This window comes from Chiloscyllium punctatum, chromosome 24 (assembly GCF_047496795.1).
Source record: "Chiloscyllium punctatum isolate Juve2018m chromosome 24, sChiPun1.3, whole genome shotgun sequence".
Classification (NCBI taxonomy): Eukaryota; Metazoa; Chordata; class Chondrichthyes; order Orectolobiformes; family Hemiscylliidae; genus Chiloscyllium; species Chiloscyllium punctatum.
This window is the reverse complement of record NC_092762.1, coordinates 60,698,524-60,719,823: the sequence shown is the minus strand read 5'-3', so window position 1 is coordinate 60,719,823 and position 21,300 is coordinate 60,698,524. Positions and strand designations below refer to the sequence as shown.

The window sequence follows — 21,300 nt, the reverse complement described above, 5'->3', positions numbered from 1 at the left end:
TCTGGCAAATAAATTGTTTTGTTTAAAACATGTGGTTGGGCCAGCTGCATTACTCCTGGAATATCGACTATACACCAGCTTAGCAACTAGAAAAAGTTAGAGTCCGGGTTACTTTGTAGAAATGTTTTGAGGGAGTATGGCCTGGTCTATAGCAAGTGGAGTGTGCCTGGACCAGGCTGCTAGAAGTAATGATGGAGGAGAGTACAATTTTGTCATTAAGAAACATTTGGACGGGTGCATGGATGGTCTAAGTATGGAGAGATATGGACCACAGGTAAATGGGACGAGGTTAATTATGAAAACTGGTGACATGGACAAGTTGGGTTGAAGGGCCAGTTTCCAGGCTGTAAACCTCTGACTCTGATTCTGATTCTATGGCACTTACTTCCACCTCAGTGACATCATTCATTTTTGCTTCACCTCAGCTCACTGACTGCTGTAAAACCTTTCAGATAACTATTCAGATGTCTTCCTGGCTGGTTGTCCACTCTCCTTTATCCAAACTCTGCTACTCCTATCCCAACTTGCACTAGATCCCACTCACCCATCAGCCCAGCACTCGCTAAAACTAAAATTAGCTCTTAGTCTGATAATAACTGGCCTCATGGCACTTAGATTTGAACACAAGAATAGGAATTTCAAAGATCAGTCCATGGTTTCATCTCAATCTCTATACCCCTCCATTGGGCACATTATCTTCTAATATCTGTGCTGCTCCAATTTCCCCTCGCACCTCAGATCTTTGTTGGTTCCACCAGTAGAGATTGCACTTTCAGCTGCTGAGAACCTAAAGCTCTGGTGTTTTCTCATTAAACCTGTCTAGTTGCTCCCAATTTAAGCCACCCCTTCGAACTTGAGCCTCTGACCAGACTTTAGGGAAGTGGGGAGGGAAAACGGTATTTGACTGTATTAAATGCACATTAATGCAGGGTGTTGTTTGGAGTAATGCACAGGTCGGTCAGGAGGTCAGCCAACTTGGCATCAGGCCTCACTTGTTGATCCTCTGAATGACCCCATCACATATCTGAAAATTCTAAAACACAAGATCTTCGGTTTAGTGAATCAATCATTGCGGACCTTGTGGACGTTACAAAACTAATGATTTCTGGTGACAATTGGGGCCTGAGAAACCGCAAATATTGAGCACTGCATGGTAGACATGGGTATGAGCAAACTGTAGCTACCTTCTCCTACAACCCACCAACCCACCCTTGGGATCAATCAATTCAGCACAAACTGGTGATCCAAACAAATATATTCTCTTCTAGGAGATAAGAATATTTGAACTGGGAGGAGGAGTTGGCCAATCAGCCTCTGAAGCCTGTTGTTCCATTTAGTATAAGCATGGCTCATCTCCTCACAGCCTCAACTCCACTTTCCTGCCCACTCCTCATAACCTTCAAGTGTTTCAATTAAAAATCTGTCTCACTCTGTAAAAATGTATTCAGTGTCACAGCATCCACTGTCCTCTGATACGGTCAACTCCACAAATTCACAAGTAGTAACTTCTCATTTTTATTAAAAAATTGCTACCCTTTTTTCCAAATTTATGAATTCATTCTAGATTCCCCCAGAAGAGGAAACATTCTCTGTAAATCCACTTTGTCAATCCCCTTTAGCATCCTTTATACTTCAATTAAATCTATTCTTTCAAATTCCAGAATGTAGACCTAAACTCAAACTCTTCATCTCAGGAATCAACCTCAAGAACCTCCTCTGAACTGTCTCCAAAGTAATCATACACCCCTCAAGGGGATCAAAACTGTACACAATCTTACAGGTGTGATCTCACTGATACATTGTCCAGAGGCAACACATCCCAACTTTTATATTCCATTCCTTTAGCAATGAATGTCAACATGCCATTGGTGGTTCAATAATCCACAAAGGAACCAGGAAGCTTGAATATGACACTTGCCCATACTGACAGGTCAAAAGCTCACCTCCATAATATAGTCTGATGCATCATGGACCAGCATCACCAGTGTCCCCACCCGTATATAGTTTGCACAATAGGAGAAACCAATCAGAAAGATTGTGGCAATGTGATGAATAATCTGCTCCTTGAAGTCCTGCAACAGAAGAGATTTAAATTTAAGGTGAGAGCGCACCAACTCGGATGGGGGTCTTAGAATCAAGTTAAAAACAGTCCATTGCTTTCAGTGATTGACAATCTGACCAGAAATACTCCATCTCTCCTGACAACTAGAATCAGCCATCCCTAGATTTTCCAGAGCTTCGGGCTGCTTTGTTACCAGCATATCTGTTCAAATGAGTTTGTATAATTTCCATCAAAAAAGGTGGGAAATGCTGATATACTTCAGCTTGGCAGCAGTCATGCAGGGAAATACAGGGTTACTATTTCAGACCAAGAACCGTTTAGCAGATCCTTGGTGAACCTGCTCAAAATGTAAAGCAAAATGAACAGGAGCACACTCACTTGGTACAGCTGCAAACATGGAGTTAGTTTATTTTTAAGCCCACATTTATATAGTGCCTAATCACAGGGGCATGAAACAAAAAACAAACTGTAGCTGCTGGAATCCAAAGTGGACAGGCAGGAGGCTGGAAGAACACAACAAACCAAGCGGCATCAGGTTATGCAGAAGTCAACGTTTCAGATGTAACCCTTCAAGATTGGTTGGGGGGTGCTGCAGATAAAGGGGGAGGCGGGCGTAGGACAGTGAAGTGGGGATAAGTGAAGACATGTAGAGGGTATGACCTGGTTGGTCAATGGGAGATATGGATCCAGTTGGTAGCAGGGAGCAGAGGAGGAAAGGGGGGGGGGGGGGGGGGGGGGGGAGGGGGGGGGGGGTGGTGGAAAGGGGTGAAGGAGGGAATTGGGGAGGAGGAGGGAGGTTATTTGAAATTGGAGAACTCTATGTTCTCCATGTAATACATGAGATAACATATCCAGTCAGACCTACATGAGACTCCAAATCCCCACAAAGCAACATGGTTGACTCCTAAATGCCCAGCAAGCTAGTTATATCTAATAGTTACAAAGTCAGATAAAAGAAACAAAATTGGTTGGACGGCCTGCATTGACCATGGCATCAGAAATGCCAATGGTGCCTGCTGACCTTGCATAGTCATCCCCAGTAACATCTGGGATATTTTCTCAACAACCTGTTCCTAAATGGAGAGAACGGTCTCTCAAGCTAGTCAAGTAACAGCTAAAACAGTAATTATGTTCAAGACATCACGGTCACCATCCCTAGCTGTGTCTTGCCCTACTGATCAGACAAATCTACCAATGTCAACCTGGTGTACAGTCAGGAGGGAGTTGCCCTGGGAAATCTTCAGAATGGACCCCTGACCCTATAAAGTCATTGTACTCCAGAGCGAGCTGTACCCCCGGCTACATTATCCCAGTACAGTTACAACGTTGACATCTATCAGAGATGAGAGAAAGAGATTGCCCAGATGTGTCTACAAGCAGCAGCACAATTCCAATGCAACCATTACTACCCCAACAGTTTACACTCAAATGTGATAGGTGTCCCCAGTGGTATCAAGATACCCTTAAACACTGAAGGCCAGCGAGCATTTAGTGTTCTGCCAGAGCTATGCAATTCCTGATATCATTTCAGCACAAGTCCAGGGATATACTCTGCTGGTCAGAGTCACTCCTAGCACCAAAGGTAGATAGCTGTGGTTGTTGGCTGTCAGTTAATCAGCTTGGCTCCAAAATATTACCTTGAAGAACTCCTCCAGTCATGTCCTCAGCCCAACCATGTTCAGTTACTCTGATAACCTTCCCTCCATCATAAAAAGATTAGAAGTGCAGATGTTCATCAATGATTGCCAAATGTTTGCCAAATGTTTCTCAGCATGTGACTCCTGACATCAAGCAATGAACAGTACAGCACAGAAACAGCCCTTTGGCCAATTAAGAATGCACTAACACATACCTTTCTAACTACAAGTCTTTTGCCTATCTGGCATCTGTATCCCTCTATTCCCTGCCTATTCATGTATTTCAGTGAAAGTGAGGACTACAGATGGAGATCAGAGTCAAAAAGTGTGGCACTAGAAAAGCATAACAGGTCAAGCAGCATTGAGGAGCCAGAGAGTTGACGTTTCGGGCATAAGCCCTTCATCTTAGGATGCTGCCTGACCAGCTGTGCTCTTCCAGCACCACACTTTGACTATTCATGTATCTGTCAAGATGCCTCAAACATTGCCATTGGATCCACCCCCACCACCTCCTGTGGCAGCACATTCCAGGCACTTATCACTAAAATACTTCACCTCATCTCCTTTAAGATTTACCCTAGTAACTCATTTCTACCCTGGGAAAAAAAGGCTGACTATCCATTCTATCTTTTGAGAAGTTTACAAAACTGCCAGTTCACCCCTTATTCTTTGACATTCAAGTGTCAACAAGCCATCTTTGACCAATCTTCTCATAGCTAATACCCTCTAAACAAACGCAACATCCTGGTAAACCATATCTGAACCCTCTCCAAAGCCTGCACATCCTTCTTGTGGCAACCAGAACTATACACAATGTTCCAAATGTGGCCAAAATGAAGTTTATACAGCTGCAACATGACTTGATAATTTTTATACTCTGCCCCAATGAAGGGAAGCATACTATATACCTTCTTGACCACCACCTTATCCACTGAACTGTAGAACAGTACACCTAAATGCCTCTGGATGTTGATGCCAAGAATTCTGCCATTTACCACAATCTTCTCTCCTGCATTACATTTTCCAAAACACATCATTTTGCATTTGTCCGGATTAAACTCCATTTGCCATTTCTCTGCCCAAGTCTCCAGCCTATCTACATCTTGCTTTATCCTCTGGCAAAGCTCCTCACTATCTGCAGCTCCCCCAATCTTTGTCATCCACAAACTTATTAATCAGGCGATCATACTCCTCCAAGTCATTTATATATATAAAACAACAGGAATCCCAGCAGTGATCCTTGCAGAACACCGTTGGTCATAGATCTCTGGTCAGAATAAGTCCATATCCATATGCAGCAAGACATGGACAATACCTAGGCTTGGGCCAACAAGTAGCACATTACATTTGTGCCATAGAATTGCCAGTTAAATGACCATTTCCAATGAGAGAGAATCCAACACAATCTCTCTAACAAAGACATTACCATTGCTGATATCTCCACTTTCAACTGCCATTCACCAGAAAGATTAGATTCCCTACAGTGTGGAAACAGGCCCCTCAGCCCACCAAGTCTACACCGACCCTCCGAAGAGTAACCCACCCAGACCCATTTCCTCTGACTAATCCACCTAACCCTATGGGCAATTTAACATAGCCAATTCACTTGGCTTGCACATCTTTGGACTGTGGGAGGGAACCAGAGGACCTGGAGGAAACCCACGCAGACACAGGGAGAATGTGCAAACTCCAACCTGGGGCCCTGGTATAGCGAGGCAGCACTGAGCCCATGCCAGAGAAGTGAACTGGCGTAGCAATACAAATACAGTGACTACAGGAACAGGTCATCAGTTGGGTAATTAACTTGCCGTCTGACTTAAAAACCCTATTATTTGGGAGGCACAAATCAGGACTGTGATGGAATATTATTCTCTTGCCTGGCTGAGTGCAGTGCCAACAAAAGCAGCTTAACACCATCCAGGACAAAGCAGCCACTTGATTGGCACCCCAACTAACACTTCCATTCACTCCACTGCTGCCAGTAGTGTGCAAGATGCAGTGCAGCAACTGAGTTCCTTAGATAGCACCTTCCAAACAGCATCTCTACTACCTAGAAGAATAAGAACAACAGATACATGGGAACACCACTGTCTGCAAGTTTCCCTTCAAGCTCCACACCATACTGTCTTGAAATGACATTGCTGTTGTCACTGTCAGAATCAAAATCCGAAAACTTCCCCCTTAACAGCAGTGTATATCTATACCAAGTTCAGCTGTTGACTTTGCAATAATTATTTAAAGAGTATTGATGATAGCCACAATTTTGTTTAAGTTTCAGAAGCATATCTAGCTCAAATGTAAGAGCAAGTTACTGCAGATGCCAAAACCGGTGATGAAAACAAATAGTGATCACAGCAGACCAGGTAGCATCCATGGACAGCAAGCTAACTTTGAGTCAAGATTATGAGCTCTGAAGAGTCATCAAGATGCAAAACAATAGCTTCCTTGCTCTCCATGGATGCTGCCTGATCTGCTGTGATCCCCATCACTGTAGAGTAGCCATAAACCCCTGGACCAACAGCTCATCCACAGAAGTTGCCTTAAATATCTTGGACTGATGAGAATATTGGGATTTGAAGCCTCAATGAGATTTTAAGCGCGAGATCAACTGCAACCTTAGAATGGTTGACTTCAGCAAGAGCAACAGTCATTTGGACTGTGCAGTCAGTGGTAAAAAAAGGTGAAACTTGGAGCCAGTCACTGGCTCCATCTTGTGTGCAATCTGATGCTGAATTGGGATATTGATAGGTCACTTCATTCAATTGGCTTCCTCGGGGTTTTTGGTCCATAGAAACTAATCATGCCATGAAATTTCAAATATTCGCTTCCAAAAAAAAAAGTTTTCACAAACCAGTGACCATTTGCCACAAAAGCAACTCAAAACGATTGGGATCTTACCCCTCTAGGTCACATAAAAGAGTTAAATATAGAGACAATGGAATGATAAATAATTCTCTCTCAATCGCAGATCCTGTTCAAACTCATCAGATTAAGTCTATGAGCAAAGACCATGCCTCCACCATTTCACATTTCCTCAAAGCTCACCAATCTGATACTAGTAGATAGCACTTCTCTCAATACCCATAGTCTCGCCAACTGAGATCGCATCCAACTGAGATTTCTCCCTCTAAATTATCGGGAAGCAGCAGCTCTACCACAAACACTGCTTCCTCACCAATTTCCACCAAGAGCCATGGTCCAGGTGCTGGGGCTATGGAGAAACTCCTCCCCTGCTGTGCTCAGGCTGGTGAGGGAGGGACAGGTGCAGCACCATCTTTACCTCTGCCTTGGGGTATCTATTACATTAAAAGTAGCTGTATAAATGTCAATACAATGTTAATGTTGATTGGTAATAGATCAGGAAATCACTTACTTTCCTCTTCACATCCCATGAGACTCTGAAGAGGAGGGACCAGTAGAAAGCCAGTTCTATCATGTAGTACCAGTATTGGGAGGGCAGCAACACCTGAAACAGAACAATAGCTTCACTTTTTATGCTTTCAGAAGTTAAGAAAACAGAAATCAAGATGACAGCAAGGGAAGCAGCACAAAGTATTCTTTAGAAATAGAATGCAAATGAGAAAACAAAACTAAAATACAAAACAATTGGACTTTATCCCCTGAAGGGGAAGAAAGTAATTAGAAAGCATTGACCAACTGGGATTGCCCTATGATTGAGCAGAGGGTTGAGGCAGGAATTATGGGGTTTTTATGTTTTCTGTTTAATGGATTAGATGATAGATTGGAGTGCACTAGAAACCATCCCAGCTCCTCCAAATTATTATGGCAGAAATAGTTACTGCGCAGCCTGTCAAATCCATGCTAGCCCTCCACTGCAGTAATCCAATCAATCCCATTCCCTCACTAGATGCCCATAAGTCTTTTAAGTTGGTTTGTGCCCAATTTCCTTTGGGATCATTGGTTCCCACCATGCTCCAAAAGCATTTCAAATCACAATCATCCATTGTCCTTCATTCACAGGGTCCTCGCTTTCAAATAATTCCAGTTTCACACAAACTTTTCTTGACCAATTTCAATCCCTCTTTCCAAAAACAGGAGGCATTCTCCAGAGAGCACTCATTGCTTTAAATCAGGGTGAGTTGGAGTGAGTCAGACTGGGTGCCAGGTCATTTCCATAAAATGGAAAGTGGTTTGGGTTGTCACTACCAATAATTTTCTGACCATCTCACTAAGTGTTGTAGAATTATGGTGATCAAAACTAATGACCTGTACATCGTTTCTTTAAAAATCAGACCCATAACCATTCTAAACAGCCGCAATCACCTCAGAAACTCTTTCTCCAATCTTCACCACAACCCAACCTTTTGGAGTTAGGTGGTCACCTTTGTGACTCTGCAACACTTCTATAGTTGAATCAGTCAGTGTATACATTGTACTCCAGAATCGAGATGCAGTGTAATTAGCACAGTACACCGTGTAAGCTCAACATCCACTAGCTTACACAACATGGATCAACAATACCAACTGAACATGCTGAGAACATTGCCAGGGGATGGGCGGCCTATGAGAGGATGGGGGGCACCAATTTAATCATCACTCTTTGGGTTGAACTATTTTCTTTGCAAAAGCAGGCAGTACATACTTGCTGAGGGTATCCTTTCCAGCATTCCTTTTGATCCCAAAACCACGGTTTCTGTAACAAAAGACAACATTGCAATAATTGACTGCTAGACTGAACAGCTGGATGGAGGAAGCGTTGATAAATGGATATGGTAAGTGGGCAATTGTATACAATTAGAGCCAGTTTATTGGCCCAGGGCCAAAGAGTTACACACTTGAGCAAAATGACCCATTTCAGGTGTTGAAAATTCTAGGAATTTCTACAATCCATTCTGGACGGCTCATCACAGCCACACCTTTTACCTTGACAGACACCTTCCTGCTCAATAACCTAACAAGTGAAGTTTAAGAGCCTGTTACAGCCAATTGGGTTAATGCTGGAACCTTGAATATTCCTTTCACAATATGGTCCTGCACATGATTACACTGGGGAAAACAACATACCCTCATCCTTTTGTCTGGTGTGTAGCTGATTTGTTCAACAAACCCAGAGGAAGACGTACTAGAATGTCAAATGTCACGATTTCATCTAGCATTCTTAAAACGGTCTTCGAGATCCGTGCAAGAATTCAACAATACCTTTCTCCCCCTTGAAAAACAGGAAACTTCTACTGAAAATGTAAATCAGCATATTATCTTTTACATGAAACAAATTGGCAGGTGTACAACATAACAGGATCTATTTCTTATAGAATTATCGTGACATGGCTGTGTAGCTTCACATTGCAATGTGCTACCATTGTGGATGGATGCGTACCGTGCATTATAAATATCTGGTGAAATACTGACAATAAAATCATTTTTCATGACAGATGATTGAGTTGATCCCAGCTGCATGTAGCCAGAGTACAGAAACAGACCCATCGGTCCAACCAGGCCACGTGAATCATAATCCCAAACCAAACTGGTCCCACCTGCCTGTGGTTGGCCCATATTCCTCCAAACATTCCTTATTCGTGTACCTATCCAAGTGTCTTTTAAATATTGTAACTGCAGTCATCGCCTCCTCTGGAAGCTCTTTTCACACATTAACTACTGTGTAAAAAAAGGTTGCCCCCCATATCCTGCTTAAAAATCTCTCCTCTCACCTTAAAAATATGCCCCTAGTATTGAAATCCCCTATCATAGGAGAAAGATACCTGCCACTCATCTTGTCTATGTGCTTCAAGATTTTCTAAACCTCTATAAAGAAACCCTCGACCTTTTACACCCCAGTGAAAAAAGTCCCAGCCTATCCCTATAACTCAAACCTTCCATACCCAGCAACATCCTGAATGCTCTCATTTAATAAGAACTGGATATAGTACTCCAGAAGAGGCCTCACCAACATCCTGTACAGCCTCAGCATGACATCCCAACTCCTATACTCAAAAGGTCTAAACATTGAAGGCAAGCATATAAATGCCTTAACTGTCCTGTTTTCACATGTTTTGTTTCATTGTAGTACACCACCATGGTTTGTGACATTGTCATAAAATGGGCCAGACAGAATGCTATAGCATCTTTTCACAGACTCAAGTGGTCATTGAAAGATAACAACCCTTGATGCTGTGTCAGAGTTCAACTTGAGATAACAGTCTGCATGCTCTTGTACCATGCTCTCCCTTCATTCAACAATGCATGGTGTACATGAGATTGACTGGGAAGAGTGAGGGGTGGAAAAAGTGGCAAAACCTTGGAGGAAAACATGTTTGAAGGCAGACAATACCAGCAGAATTGTATCCCATTCAACAAAATCACAAGCAGAGTGATTTTTTTTTTTAAAAAGTGAACACAAATTAGAGGAGAAAAATCTATTAAAAATCAATGCATTCAAATCGTCTGCCATGCTCATGAAAGCAGACATGGTTAGCTTTATCCAAGCCTAATACAAAACATCTGTTAGAGGAACTAAATTAGAACTTTGAACTGAATTACATACAGTAAAAACTATAGTAAAACAAAACATGATAAAATGCTTCAAGTTCCAAACGGTTGTATTAAAAGCCTGTCACTGACTTCTTGAACATTCTGCTTTGAAACATTTGGTGTTTTGCTGGGACTCAGCTGACTGTTGTGCTCTGTCACACTACATAAATAACCAGAAGTCACCCTGGTCTCCATAGCAATTCTAGCACAAGGGGGTGCAAGGACAGAATCGGGAACTGCCTGCCAAGCCCTTTAAAGCTTGGGCCTCTCTCCAACAATGCTGCCAAACAGTAGGATTTATACTTACATCAAGGAGCACACAGAGACCAGCAACAAAAGCAAGCAGGTAAAACGCAAACCTCCAACTGCAACAGAGGAGAAACAATTAAGTGATTTCAGGCTGGGACTCAAGCACGAGACGCCAAGAGCAAAAGAAAAAGCCCATTTGCATGGGTGTTAAACTTTTGCAAATCAACATTAAGCAGACAGTTTCACTGCCGATACTGCACAAGCCAAGGCAAATACAATCCTTAGTCAAGGATGTGGGGTGCTAGAAAAACATAGGTCAGGTAGCATCCAAGAAGGAGAATCACTACTTTGGGCAGAGGCCCTTCATCAGGAATGAGACCTGTGGGCCGGCGGGGGGGTGGGGGTTGGAGGGGAGATGGTACGGGGAGATAAATGGGGGGGAGCAGAGGTAGCTGAGAATGCGAATAGGTAGATGGTGAGGGAGAAGGTGATAGGTTGACAGGTCAGGAGGGCAGTGCAGAGTTGTAGGCTTGGAACTGGGATAATGTGGTGGTGGTGGTGGTGGTGGTGGTGAGAAGAGAGGGGAGTAATGAGGAAACCGGTGAAATCCAGATTGATCCTGTATGGTTGCAGGGTCCCAAGGCAGAATATGAGGAGTTCTTCCTCCAGGCGTTGGGTGGTTACGGTTTGACAATGGAGGTGGCCCAGGACCTGCATGTCCTTGGAGTGGGAGGGGGAGTTGAAGTGCTCAGCCATGGGACGGTGGGGTTGGTTGGTGCATATGTCCCAGAGATGTTCTGAAACGATCCCGCAAGTAGACGTCCTGTCTCCCCACTGTAGAGATGACCACATTGGGTACAACGGATCCAATAGATGACATTGGTGGAAGTACAGGTCCACTTCTGACAGAAGTGGAAGGATACTTTGGGGCCTAGGCTGGAGGTGAGGGAGTGGTGCGAGAGCACATTTTGCACTTCCTGTGATGGCAGGGGAAGGTGCCAGGAGTGGAGTGTGGGCTGGTGGTGGTTGTTTGGTGGGGGGGGGGGGGGGGGGGGGGGAAAGAGGGGAAGAAAGAGAGAGATGACATGGATCTGACGAGGCAGAGGGAATGGTCTCTCTGGAATAGAGGGGTGGGGAGGGAAAAAAATATATCTGGTGGTGGGGTCCATTTGTAGATGGCAGAAGTGGCAGAGGATGATGCGATGTATCCGGGAGGTTGGTGGGGTGGAAGGTGAGGACCAGGGGGTTGTGTCAGGAGGGGTGGGGTTCAAGGACGGAGGTGCGGGAAGTGGAGGTGGTATGCTGGTGGGCAACGGTCAACTGTGTGGAAAGGGGAAATTGTAATCTTGGAAGGTGGCCATCTAGCATTTTCTAAGGTGGAATTGGTCAAATACAGTCATTAACCTGATGGAGCAAATCTGAACTCAGGATGTAATACAGAGACTGAATTTGATTTCTTCCCCCACTTGCATCTCTATGACAAAGACTTTAGTTACTGAAAACGTATCATAAAATCACTGACAATTTCCCCCCCCACCCCCTCAGACCCTTTTATATCCTTGCCAACTTTGCGCCCAATCCTTTCCAATTTAAGAATGGAGGTCACAGATTGTCAATCTTCCCATGAAAACTATTTCCATTATCCTTCTAGATTCATTTACTTGTCATTTTTATCTTTCCAAATGGATATGACAAGAGGTATTAATAAAAGATAGTGACACATGCGGAGGTTTGAGGAGGAATGGCAGACAGAGATCACAGAGGGTGGAAAACTGGGATTGAGGTAGCATTGGAAGTTGTCCTGAGACCTGGTAGTTTTGCAGGGGGTTGGTGTGGGGAATGAACCTGGATATACAGCCAACAAGACAACAACAGAGTTGGGTAAACAGAGCACAGGAAGAGTTTGTTGAAACTAGTCATTGTAATTTAATAGGAGAGATAAATACACCTTGGGAGAAACAGCAAGGAGTACAATTCAGTGGGATGAAAATAGGAGAGTAAATAGAAAATCAAATGATCAAATAAATATTTATTTGGAGCACTTGAATGAAGTCTTGCAGAAATAAATTTTTCAAGTTTTATGAACAAAAAAATTGAACAAAACTGTACATTAAAACTTTAGACAAGGAAATGGTTAAGGGGCAGATTGTATTGTGGAAAGATTTTTATGGCCTTATTAACAATGAAAATTAAACCAACATTCATTCACTGGGATACCAGGAGGTAGAAATTTAATCACGAGAGAGATAAGATACCAGGACTGTCAACTGGAGGTGAAGGAGTTTCATTAGAACTCTTGTAATGTTAAGAGGCAGCTGGGTCAAGCCAAACAGGAGAATAAAATCCACTCATTGTAGAAATAGAGGGTGAGTTGAGCTGAAATTTCCCAAATTCCCCCAAGAGGCTTTGGACCCAAGTGAGGTGCCTGGAAATTGCAAAGATATCGTATTCTCTGAAACAAATTTGTTTTACTTAGCAGTGGCAAGTCGTCAAATGCAAAAAAAATTGACAATGGATTGACGTTTATCAGGTGGCACACAGACCCCCTCCCTCCTTTTACTGCTCCTTGGATGTTGCCTGAACTGCGTGCTCTTCCAGCACCACTAATCCAGAATCTGCAGTCATTGTATTTACCTCCCTCCCTCCTTGGTGAGGCAGCAAAGCTGGCTTCACAACACAAAAGGCAATATGCAATACGTTTGCATCTTTTATTCATCCACTGAGAATACCCAACAATGTCCAGGTCTAATGATGGGGAGGTGCTTGGGTGGACAAAGTTAAAAATCACAACACCATGTTATAGTCGAACCGGTTTATTTGGAAGTACTAGCTCTCAGAGCATTGCTCCTTCGTCAGGTAACTATCTGTCGAAGGAGCAACACTCTGAAAAGTAGAACTTCCAAAGTGGGTGGCACAGTGGTTAGCACTGCTGCCTCACAGCGCCAGAGACCCAGGTTCAATTCCCACCTCAGGGGAATTGAATGTGTGGAGTTTGCACATTCTTCCAGTGTCTGCGTGGGTTTCCTCCGGGTGCTCCGGTTTCCTCCCACAATCCAAAAATGTGCAGGTTAGGTGAATTGCCCGCGCTAAATTGCCCGCAGTGTTTGGGGAAGGGGTAAATGTAGGGGTATGGGTCTGGGTGGGTTGTGCTTCGGAGGGTCAGTGTGGACTTGTTGGGCCGAAGGGCCTGTTTCCACACGAAGTAGTCTAGTCTAATCTAAACATGTTGGACTATAACCTGGTGGTTGAGATTTTTAGCCAAGTCTATCTAAACACAAAGCATCCCAGTGCAGCCACTTCACAGCAAAGCCAAAGCAGTTTCTGCAAATGAAGCACTTGCTGCAAAAGGAAGCTGCTGGCCCCTTGAACAGCAATTACTGCCAAGGCAACCAGTCATCGTATCCAGAGTCTGCCTTGCACAGACTTCCCAAAAATAGAACCTGGTCACCATCCTCAATTTGGAGGAATCGGCTGGATTTTACAAATAAAAATTGGCTGCCTCAGGGAAGACCCCACTAATAAGCGTCCATTGCTACTTCTAGCAGTGTCTGTCTGAGAGCCTGGACCACAACCCTCCCAGAAATCTTCCACTTTTAAAAGGCTGGTGCAACGCAAATTAAATGCTCTTGGAAAGAGGGTGGTAAATAATGGGGGCTCCTTGCGACAGTGTATAAAGCAGTGTCACCTATTATTTTTAAGGACAAAGCAGACAAATTAAATCAGGAAAACTGAGCCCTCAAACAACAGAGTAATGGAATTCCTTCTGGATTACCCCAGCAAAATCCTCTGCATAGCTGAAAGACTAAATGACTTCTTGCAGTAATCAGCCTTTACGAGAGCTGATTTGCACCTCTCCAACTCTCTCACACTGTGCAGTCAGAGACATGCAGATACACAAGCCAGTCACACATCCTGGATTGCCTTGAAGAAACAAAGGTTTGTTGAGGGAGTGGAGCAAATAACGAAACTCAGCAACCTTGAGATATTTATGAGACATGAACAAGTCTCAAGAGATTAGATCAGATTGGAAGTCATGAGCACAACTGATAAAAATAAACAAAAAGTACTGGGCTTTAAAATAATCGGTTGCTGACAGTGAGGGTTAGTGAAACATCCACCTGACTTTGAAGCATACAGACAGCCAACCACAAAGCCCCAACACAGCAGGCTGGATTACTTGTTACAGTGCTCCTTCCCTGGAGGGCACTGAACCCCTCCAGGCTACAATTCCCCCTAATACCTAGGTCCTACTGGGCTTAGCTTCATGGTCAGCTAGTATCCCAGGATCCTGCTCAGGATAGCCCTTTTTTCTCCTCCCCAAGATTAGATTCCCTACAGTGCAAAACAGGTCATTTGGCCCAACCAGTCCACACTGACCCTCCAAAGAGTAACCCAGCTAGACCCATTTCCCCCTGATTAATGCACCTAACACTACGGGCAGTTTAGCATGGCCAATCCACCTGACCTGCACATCTTTGGACTGTGGGAGGATACTGGAGCACCCGGAGGAAACCCACGCAGACACAGGGAGAATGTGTGGATTTTGCACAGTCATCAGAGGCTTGAGTTGAACAAGGATCCCTGGCACTGTGAGGCTGCAGTGCTAACCGCTGAGCCACTGTACCACCCTTCTGTCAGGTCATCCAGATACTGGCACATTTTTCAGTATTGGCATCACCAATCTATGATGTGGAGGTGCCAGTAATGGACTGGGGAAAGACATGGTCAGTCACATGACATCAGGTTTAGTCAGATGACGAAGGAGCAGTGCTCCGAAAGCTGGATTTAAAATAAACCTGTTGGACTCTAACCTGGTGTTGTGAGACTTCTGCATCTGTGATGGTCAGTGATTGGGTGCCAGAATCCTTGAGTAGGAGACAGGCTGAGGTTAAATATAGCATCTTGTTACTGTGGTTGCATGGATTTTCAGGTTACAACCACCAGGATGGAAATCTGCAATTTTCTTACCCCTTTGTGACTTAAATCATACAATCCATTTGGAAGAAATTCCCATCATGAAATATTCGCAGGAACTCTCTCCAATAATAGGAGCTTTTCACTTTACATATGGCCCAGTTTAAAGAATGTGAAGCAGAATAAGCAACAGTATGACATTGAGAACCATTAATTTTAGGATCAGTTTATAGACAGTCACTCCCAAGGGCCTGCCACTCCCTACTCAGGACCCCCTCCCACATAGCTGCTGCCTTTCCATTCTCAGCTTCCCCGCACCCTCCACTTAACACAGCAACCCTGTTCAGAATGGTCCCCACTTTGGCAGCATCCATCACCTAAGACTGTACAGACATCATCCCCTTCCTCCACTGTCCTATCCAATCAGCACTCCACGCCCCTCATGCACACCTCTGCAACCCTACCATTCTCTGGTGACCATGGCCATCCTACTTTTCCTCAGCCAATAATCCTCTTCCCACTCCACCAGCCAACCCCACCCCCTCACTAATGCTGCTTCATTTCTATTCCTGTTTCCATCATGCTCTCACCCCTACAGTCCCCACACCCACTCTTCCCACAGCCCAGGAGCTGACCATCCTCATGACCCTGCGCACCCCACACCCACATATCAGCTTCAGATTTCCTCTGCTTGTCTGTTGCATATAGCATTACATCTGCAGGCTTTCTCAGAAGTATCCCCCCCTAGTATTCCTCAGGGAAAGCAGACCTCCCATTCAACACTTACACCACCATGGAGCCACAACACCCCACCCCCAAAAAAAGGGGTATGAAACAGAAATCAATGATAAAGGCCTGAGATTACACTGAAGAGACCAAATTAGAGCAAGCTCCTACAGAACACATTGTTCATATTGCTCATTTAATCTTGCTCTGTAAAAACAGATTAAAATGCAATCATCCACTTGAACTAGGCATTCTAATAGAGGATACAGTCCTTCCCTTGTTTCTCAATCCACTCCTCCACGAGGAGGAAATGCTTTTAACGTCTTTTCTTTCTACAATAGGAGTCAAATCTTGAAATCTATCAAGAGTCCAAAAACAAATATATACAACTTGGATTGATTGCTGCCAGACAAGTTATTGGATACAGTGTATTTTTAATAGATCCATTCCATCAAATGAGAAGTTTTGGGGAAGTCTGGTCAAGATCTACCGGAGCCAGGAGAGCGGGCAGAGGTGATCTCAACTCAGCATCTGATGGATGAAGGGTTTCAGCAGTAGCGGTGGAGGCAGGGATGGAGATGAGCAATCCCGTAGCATTGGGAGATAGGATCACTGCCTTCCCTCCACAAGCGACAAGTCAAATTCTAACCACTAACTCTGAACACGAGGAAACTGGATATAGTCAGTCACATAACTTGGTCTCTTATCAGGCAACGTACTCCCAGAGATGGTGCATTTAGCCCAAGTGACCACCTCCTTTCTAACTGTGTTGGAGAGTTACTCAGAAATGTGCAGAAAGATATGCATCCAGGCAAAGGAAAGGGACCACTCCCACTCCGGAATGATTACAGATCTGTTATTCAAAGCTGATGTATCTGAGCCATGTCTATGTCTGATATTAGGACAAATCTATTGCCACTCGGTTTAAACTGTCTCAACGTCATTCTCACCTGGCTTCACAGAATTTCTGAGAGATGCTGGGTCGGTCCTGATTTCTTCGGTGCCGAAACCAAACCTTTAACTCCTGGACAGAGAGGTCGCACTGCTTGGAAAGGGCAAGGAGTTCATTCTATCATAAACAGAATAAAACACACTGATTAACCCTGCTGCATGACCACAGGCTGTACTGGTAAACAGTTACTATGCACTGCCACGTGGCTTCAGACAGATAACATGGCCACTCTGAACAAACTGGAACTTTGTTTCTTTGCCCCTCATTTTCATCACAATCGGGTGGGAAAGCAAAGCTCAGAAATGCATTCACGTGTGTTGACAGACAGCGGTAGGAGTGTTCTTGTGTTGGGTAACCATTTTTCCAACAGGATATGGCATGCTAACTCAAACATCAAGGGGGATCTCACAAATTAGCTTAGAAAGTGCCAAGGAGAGGGGGGGGGGGGGGGGGTCCTGTGGTGCATTGGTGTCCCTACCTCTAGGCCAGGAGGTCTGTGTTCAAGTCTCATCTGCTCCAAAGTTGCAGAACAACATCTCTAAACAGGTTGATTTAAAATACCTACACACACCTGACTGTTTGATGGTTCAGGAAGAGCTTGGTGTTTCTCTAATGAAGGCCAAATTAAAATTACTACTCCTCCCAAATTCATACAAATCTTTTCTGATAAAGCAAAAACAAATTGCTAGAGAACCTCTGGTCTGGCAGCACAAGAGAAGCAAGCTGAGTTCTGCTAAGTTCTGTAGATGAATCCGAGAGATTTGACATGGAAACAGACCCTTCAGCCCAACTTGTCCATGCCAACCAGAATAAATCTAGTCCCACTTGCAGCATTTGACCCATATCCCTCTATATGCTTCCTTTTCATGTACCCATCCAGATGCCTTTTAAACGTTTAAGTGTACCACACCCTCTGGCAGCTCATACCATACATGCACCACTCTTGGAAAAGGTTGCTCCCTGGGTCCCTTTTAAATCTTCCCCCACTCACTTTAAACCTACACCCTCTAGTTCTGGACTCTCCCACACCAAGGAATTTACTCTATCCATGCCCCTCTTGATTGTATAAATCTCAATAAGGTCACCCCTCAGCCTCTGATGCTCCAGGGAAAACAGACCCAGCCTATTCAGTCTCTCCCTGTAGCTCAAATCCTCCAACCCTGGCAACATCCTTGTCAATCTTTTCTAAACCCTTTCAAGTTTCACAACATTCTTCCTGCAGCAGAGGGGGCCAGAACTGCATGCCATATTCCAAAAGTGGCCTAACCAATGCCAGTGAAACATGACCTCCTAACTCCTATACTCAATGCACTGACCAAAGGCAAGCATACCAAATGCCTTCTCAATTCATCTATCTACTTGCAACTCCACTTTCAAGGAACTATGAACCTGCACTCCAAGGTCTCTTCATTCAGCAACATTCCCAAGGAGGCAAAAGTGAGGACTACAGATGCTGGAGATCAGAGTCTAGATTAGAATGGTGCTGGAAAAGCACAGGTCAGGCACATCCTTGGATGTGCTTTTCCAGCACCACTAATCTGGACAACATCCCAAAGGACCTTACTATTTCATGTACAAGTCTGTCCCAATTTGCCTTTCCAACATGCAGCACCTCATTTATCAAAATTAAACTCCATCTGCCACTACTCAGCCCATTGGCTGGTGTTCAAGACCCTGTTGTAATGAGATAACCTTCACCTCCACTTTTGGCATCATCTGCAAACTTACTAACAATGGTCATATTCAAATCACTTCCATAAAAATGAAAAGTAGTGGACCCACTGATACTTGTGGCATACCACAGATCACAGGCCTCAAGTCTGAAAAGCAACCCTCCATCACCCTGTCTTTCAGCCAGTTCTGTATCCAAATGGCTAGTTCTCCTTGCATTCAGTGTGATCTAACCTTGCTAGCCAGTCTACCATGAGGAACCTTGTTGAATACCTTACTGAAATCCAATAGTTCATGTCCACCACTCTGCCCTCAATCCTCTTTTTTTTACTTAAATGAAAACAAACCAGGTTAGTGAGACATTTTCTACACAAAGCAGTGTTGACTATCCTTAATCAGTCCTTGCCTTTCCAAATACATTTAAATCCTTTCCCTCAGGATTCCCTCCAACAACTTGCCCACCACAGATGCAAGACTCAGTGTACAGTTCCCTGGCTTTTCCTTACCACCTTTCTTATAATGGCACCATGTTAACCAACCTTCAATCTTCTGGTACTTTACCTGTGACTATCCACGATCCAAATATCTCAACAAGACACCCAGCAATCACATCCCTAGCTTCCCACAGAGTTCTCGGGTACATCTGATCAGGTTCTGGGGATTTATCCACCTTTACCCATTTCAACGCCTCCAGCAGTTCCTCCTCTAATGGAGATTTTTCAAGATGTCACCATTTATTTCCCACATTCTCCATTTTCCATGTGCTTCTCCACAGTAAACACCGATGCAACATACTAATTTAATATCTTCCATTCCACACACAAACGGTCTTGCTGATCTTTTGAGGCCCTATTCTCTCCCTAGTTACCCTTGTCCTTAATTAGTTTGTAGGCTCCCTTTGGATTCTCCTTAACACAAAGCTAGCTCACATCCCCTTTTTGCCTTCCTGATTTCCCTCAAGTATACTCTTATAGTCTAGGGAATCACTCGATTTTTGTCTGTGCCTGACAAATGCTTCCTTATTCTTGACCAAAACCTCAATTTCTCTCGTCATCCAGCATTCCTTCCACCTATTAGCCCTGCCCCAGCAGGAGGGCCACTGGGCTCAAAACATTAACTCCACTTTCTTTGCATGGACGCTGCCAAACCTGAACTTCACCTGCCATTTCAGTTCTTACTTCAGATCTCCAGCACTTGCAGTTCTTTATTTTAGTGCTTTTTTCTCAAAAAAAAGCTTTTATTCCTTTGCTATTTCAACTCCTGAATTGTTAATCTGACTCCAAGTGGCGCTGGGAGATGTGTCTCATCCTGAAGAACATTCAGATCCTCAGTAGGGCCACTCTGGCACATAGCCAACAAGTTGAATAAATATTTGTTCGAGGTCATCACAAGATCGACAGCTAGAGGCAAGCAGGAACTTCGAGCAATTATTCCTTTGTAGGGAGCACTGAGCTGCAACACTATGTTAAGAGCTGCCTATATTGGAATTCCAACACCCCAGGGATCCAATACCAATCCTGGGCCCAGAGAGCATGACATCTGGCAGTTCGTTAACAAAAATAGATCAGTTCAAAACCAGACAAGACCACAAAAGTCAAAGCCATTCAGATACTGCACAACACAGGTGGCAAAATGCCAGACTTAAATACTCTCCCTCTTCTGTACAGTTGAGTCTCACATGGAATTCAGCTCCAGTTGGATCAGGTTACTAGCCAGGGACACAGGTGAATAATTTATCAAACAGAGCTAGGCTTTGAAATCACCCCCAGTCAGACACGTGACAAGTGCTAAATAGTAGGAGCCACTCAAGTACAGCAGCCATACGGTCAACACTTCTGCTGATCTAAGCACAACATTGCAACAAACACACCTCTAAATGCTCCTTCTATACATTTTCCGCAAAAGAAACTTACCAAGAGGCTATTTTCAGCCTATTTACTCGAGTCAATAAGCACTCAGGCCTGTACAATGCAAACAGATTTCTTAGTTGTATTGTTAGTTCCTTTTTAAGAGCCATGCATCCATGTTGCCAGAAAGCTGAAAGTCCCTGAACTCAATATTAACAACTACTTCTCTCTAGATGCTACAGGACCAGAATTTCTCTAGCACTTTCTATCCTTGCATGCTCCCTGATGTTTCTCTGTTCCCCCACTGGTCTGCCTTAGAGCAGCATTGCCGTGCTCCTAAGTCTCCTGCTTCCCACATTCCTCCTGTAATGTGGCCTTTCAGAGCTCAGGGTCAATGTCACAGCCTTACATTTGGTTTTCTTCAAAAACATGAAATATTGCACAAGGCAGGTATTGTACTAACAGCTTATTTTTCTTCTTTATATAGTCAGTCTTCTGGGCAGTAAAACAAAAACATTTCTACTTTTGAGAGATGAGGATTCCAAGTAACATCTAAGAGCCCACAATGATATCAGAGGTAACCATAGTCCTCTGTCTACTAATCCATTTAGGTCATTAATCAGGGTACACATCCCTATTCTGGTTATCTGATATAAAAACTGTTCTTTTGCTTTGAAGATTTTTGGAAGTGTAGAATAGAGAATTGCTTCGTCAAACTGCAAGCCCTTCCCAATCCAGTGGCCAGGTTAGAAT

The 21,300-nt window shown here is 44.0% G+C and overlaps 1 protein-coding gene across 2 annotated transcripts in view; it reads right to left on the bottom strand.

The window, feature by feature from the left end:
* LOC140494601 (ceramide synthase 2-like) overlaps window positions 1-21,300 on the bottom strand; it is a 70,339-nt gene that overhangs the window by 6,488 nt on the left and 42,551 nt on the right. For both annotated transcript variants that reach the window (XM_072593954.1, XM_072593953.1), the window contains 5 exons: window positions 17,028-17,146; window positions 10,496-10,553; window positions 8,303-8,353; window positions 7,073-7,165; window positions 1,944-2,072 (listed from right to left, as the gene is read on the bottom strand). In XM_072593954.1, coding sequence (XP_072450055.1) covers window positions 1,944-2,072; window positions 7,073-7,165; window positions 8,303-8,353; window positions 10,496-10,553; window positions 17,028-17,146 — 450 coding nt within the window. The remainder of the gene's footprint in view (window positions 1-1,943; window positions 2,073-7,072; window positions 7,166-8,302; window positions 8,354-10,495; window positions 10,554-17,027; window positions 17,147-21,300) is intronic.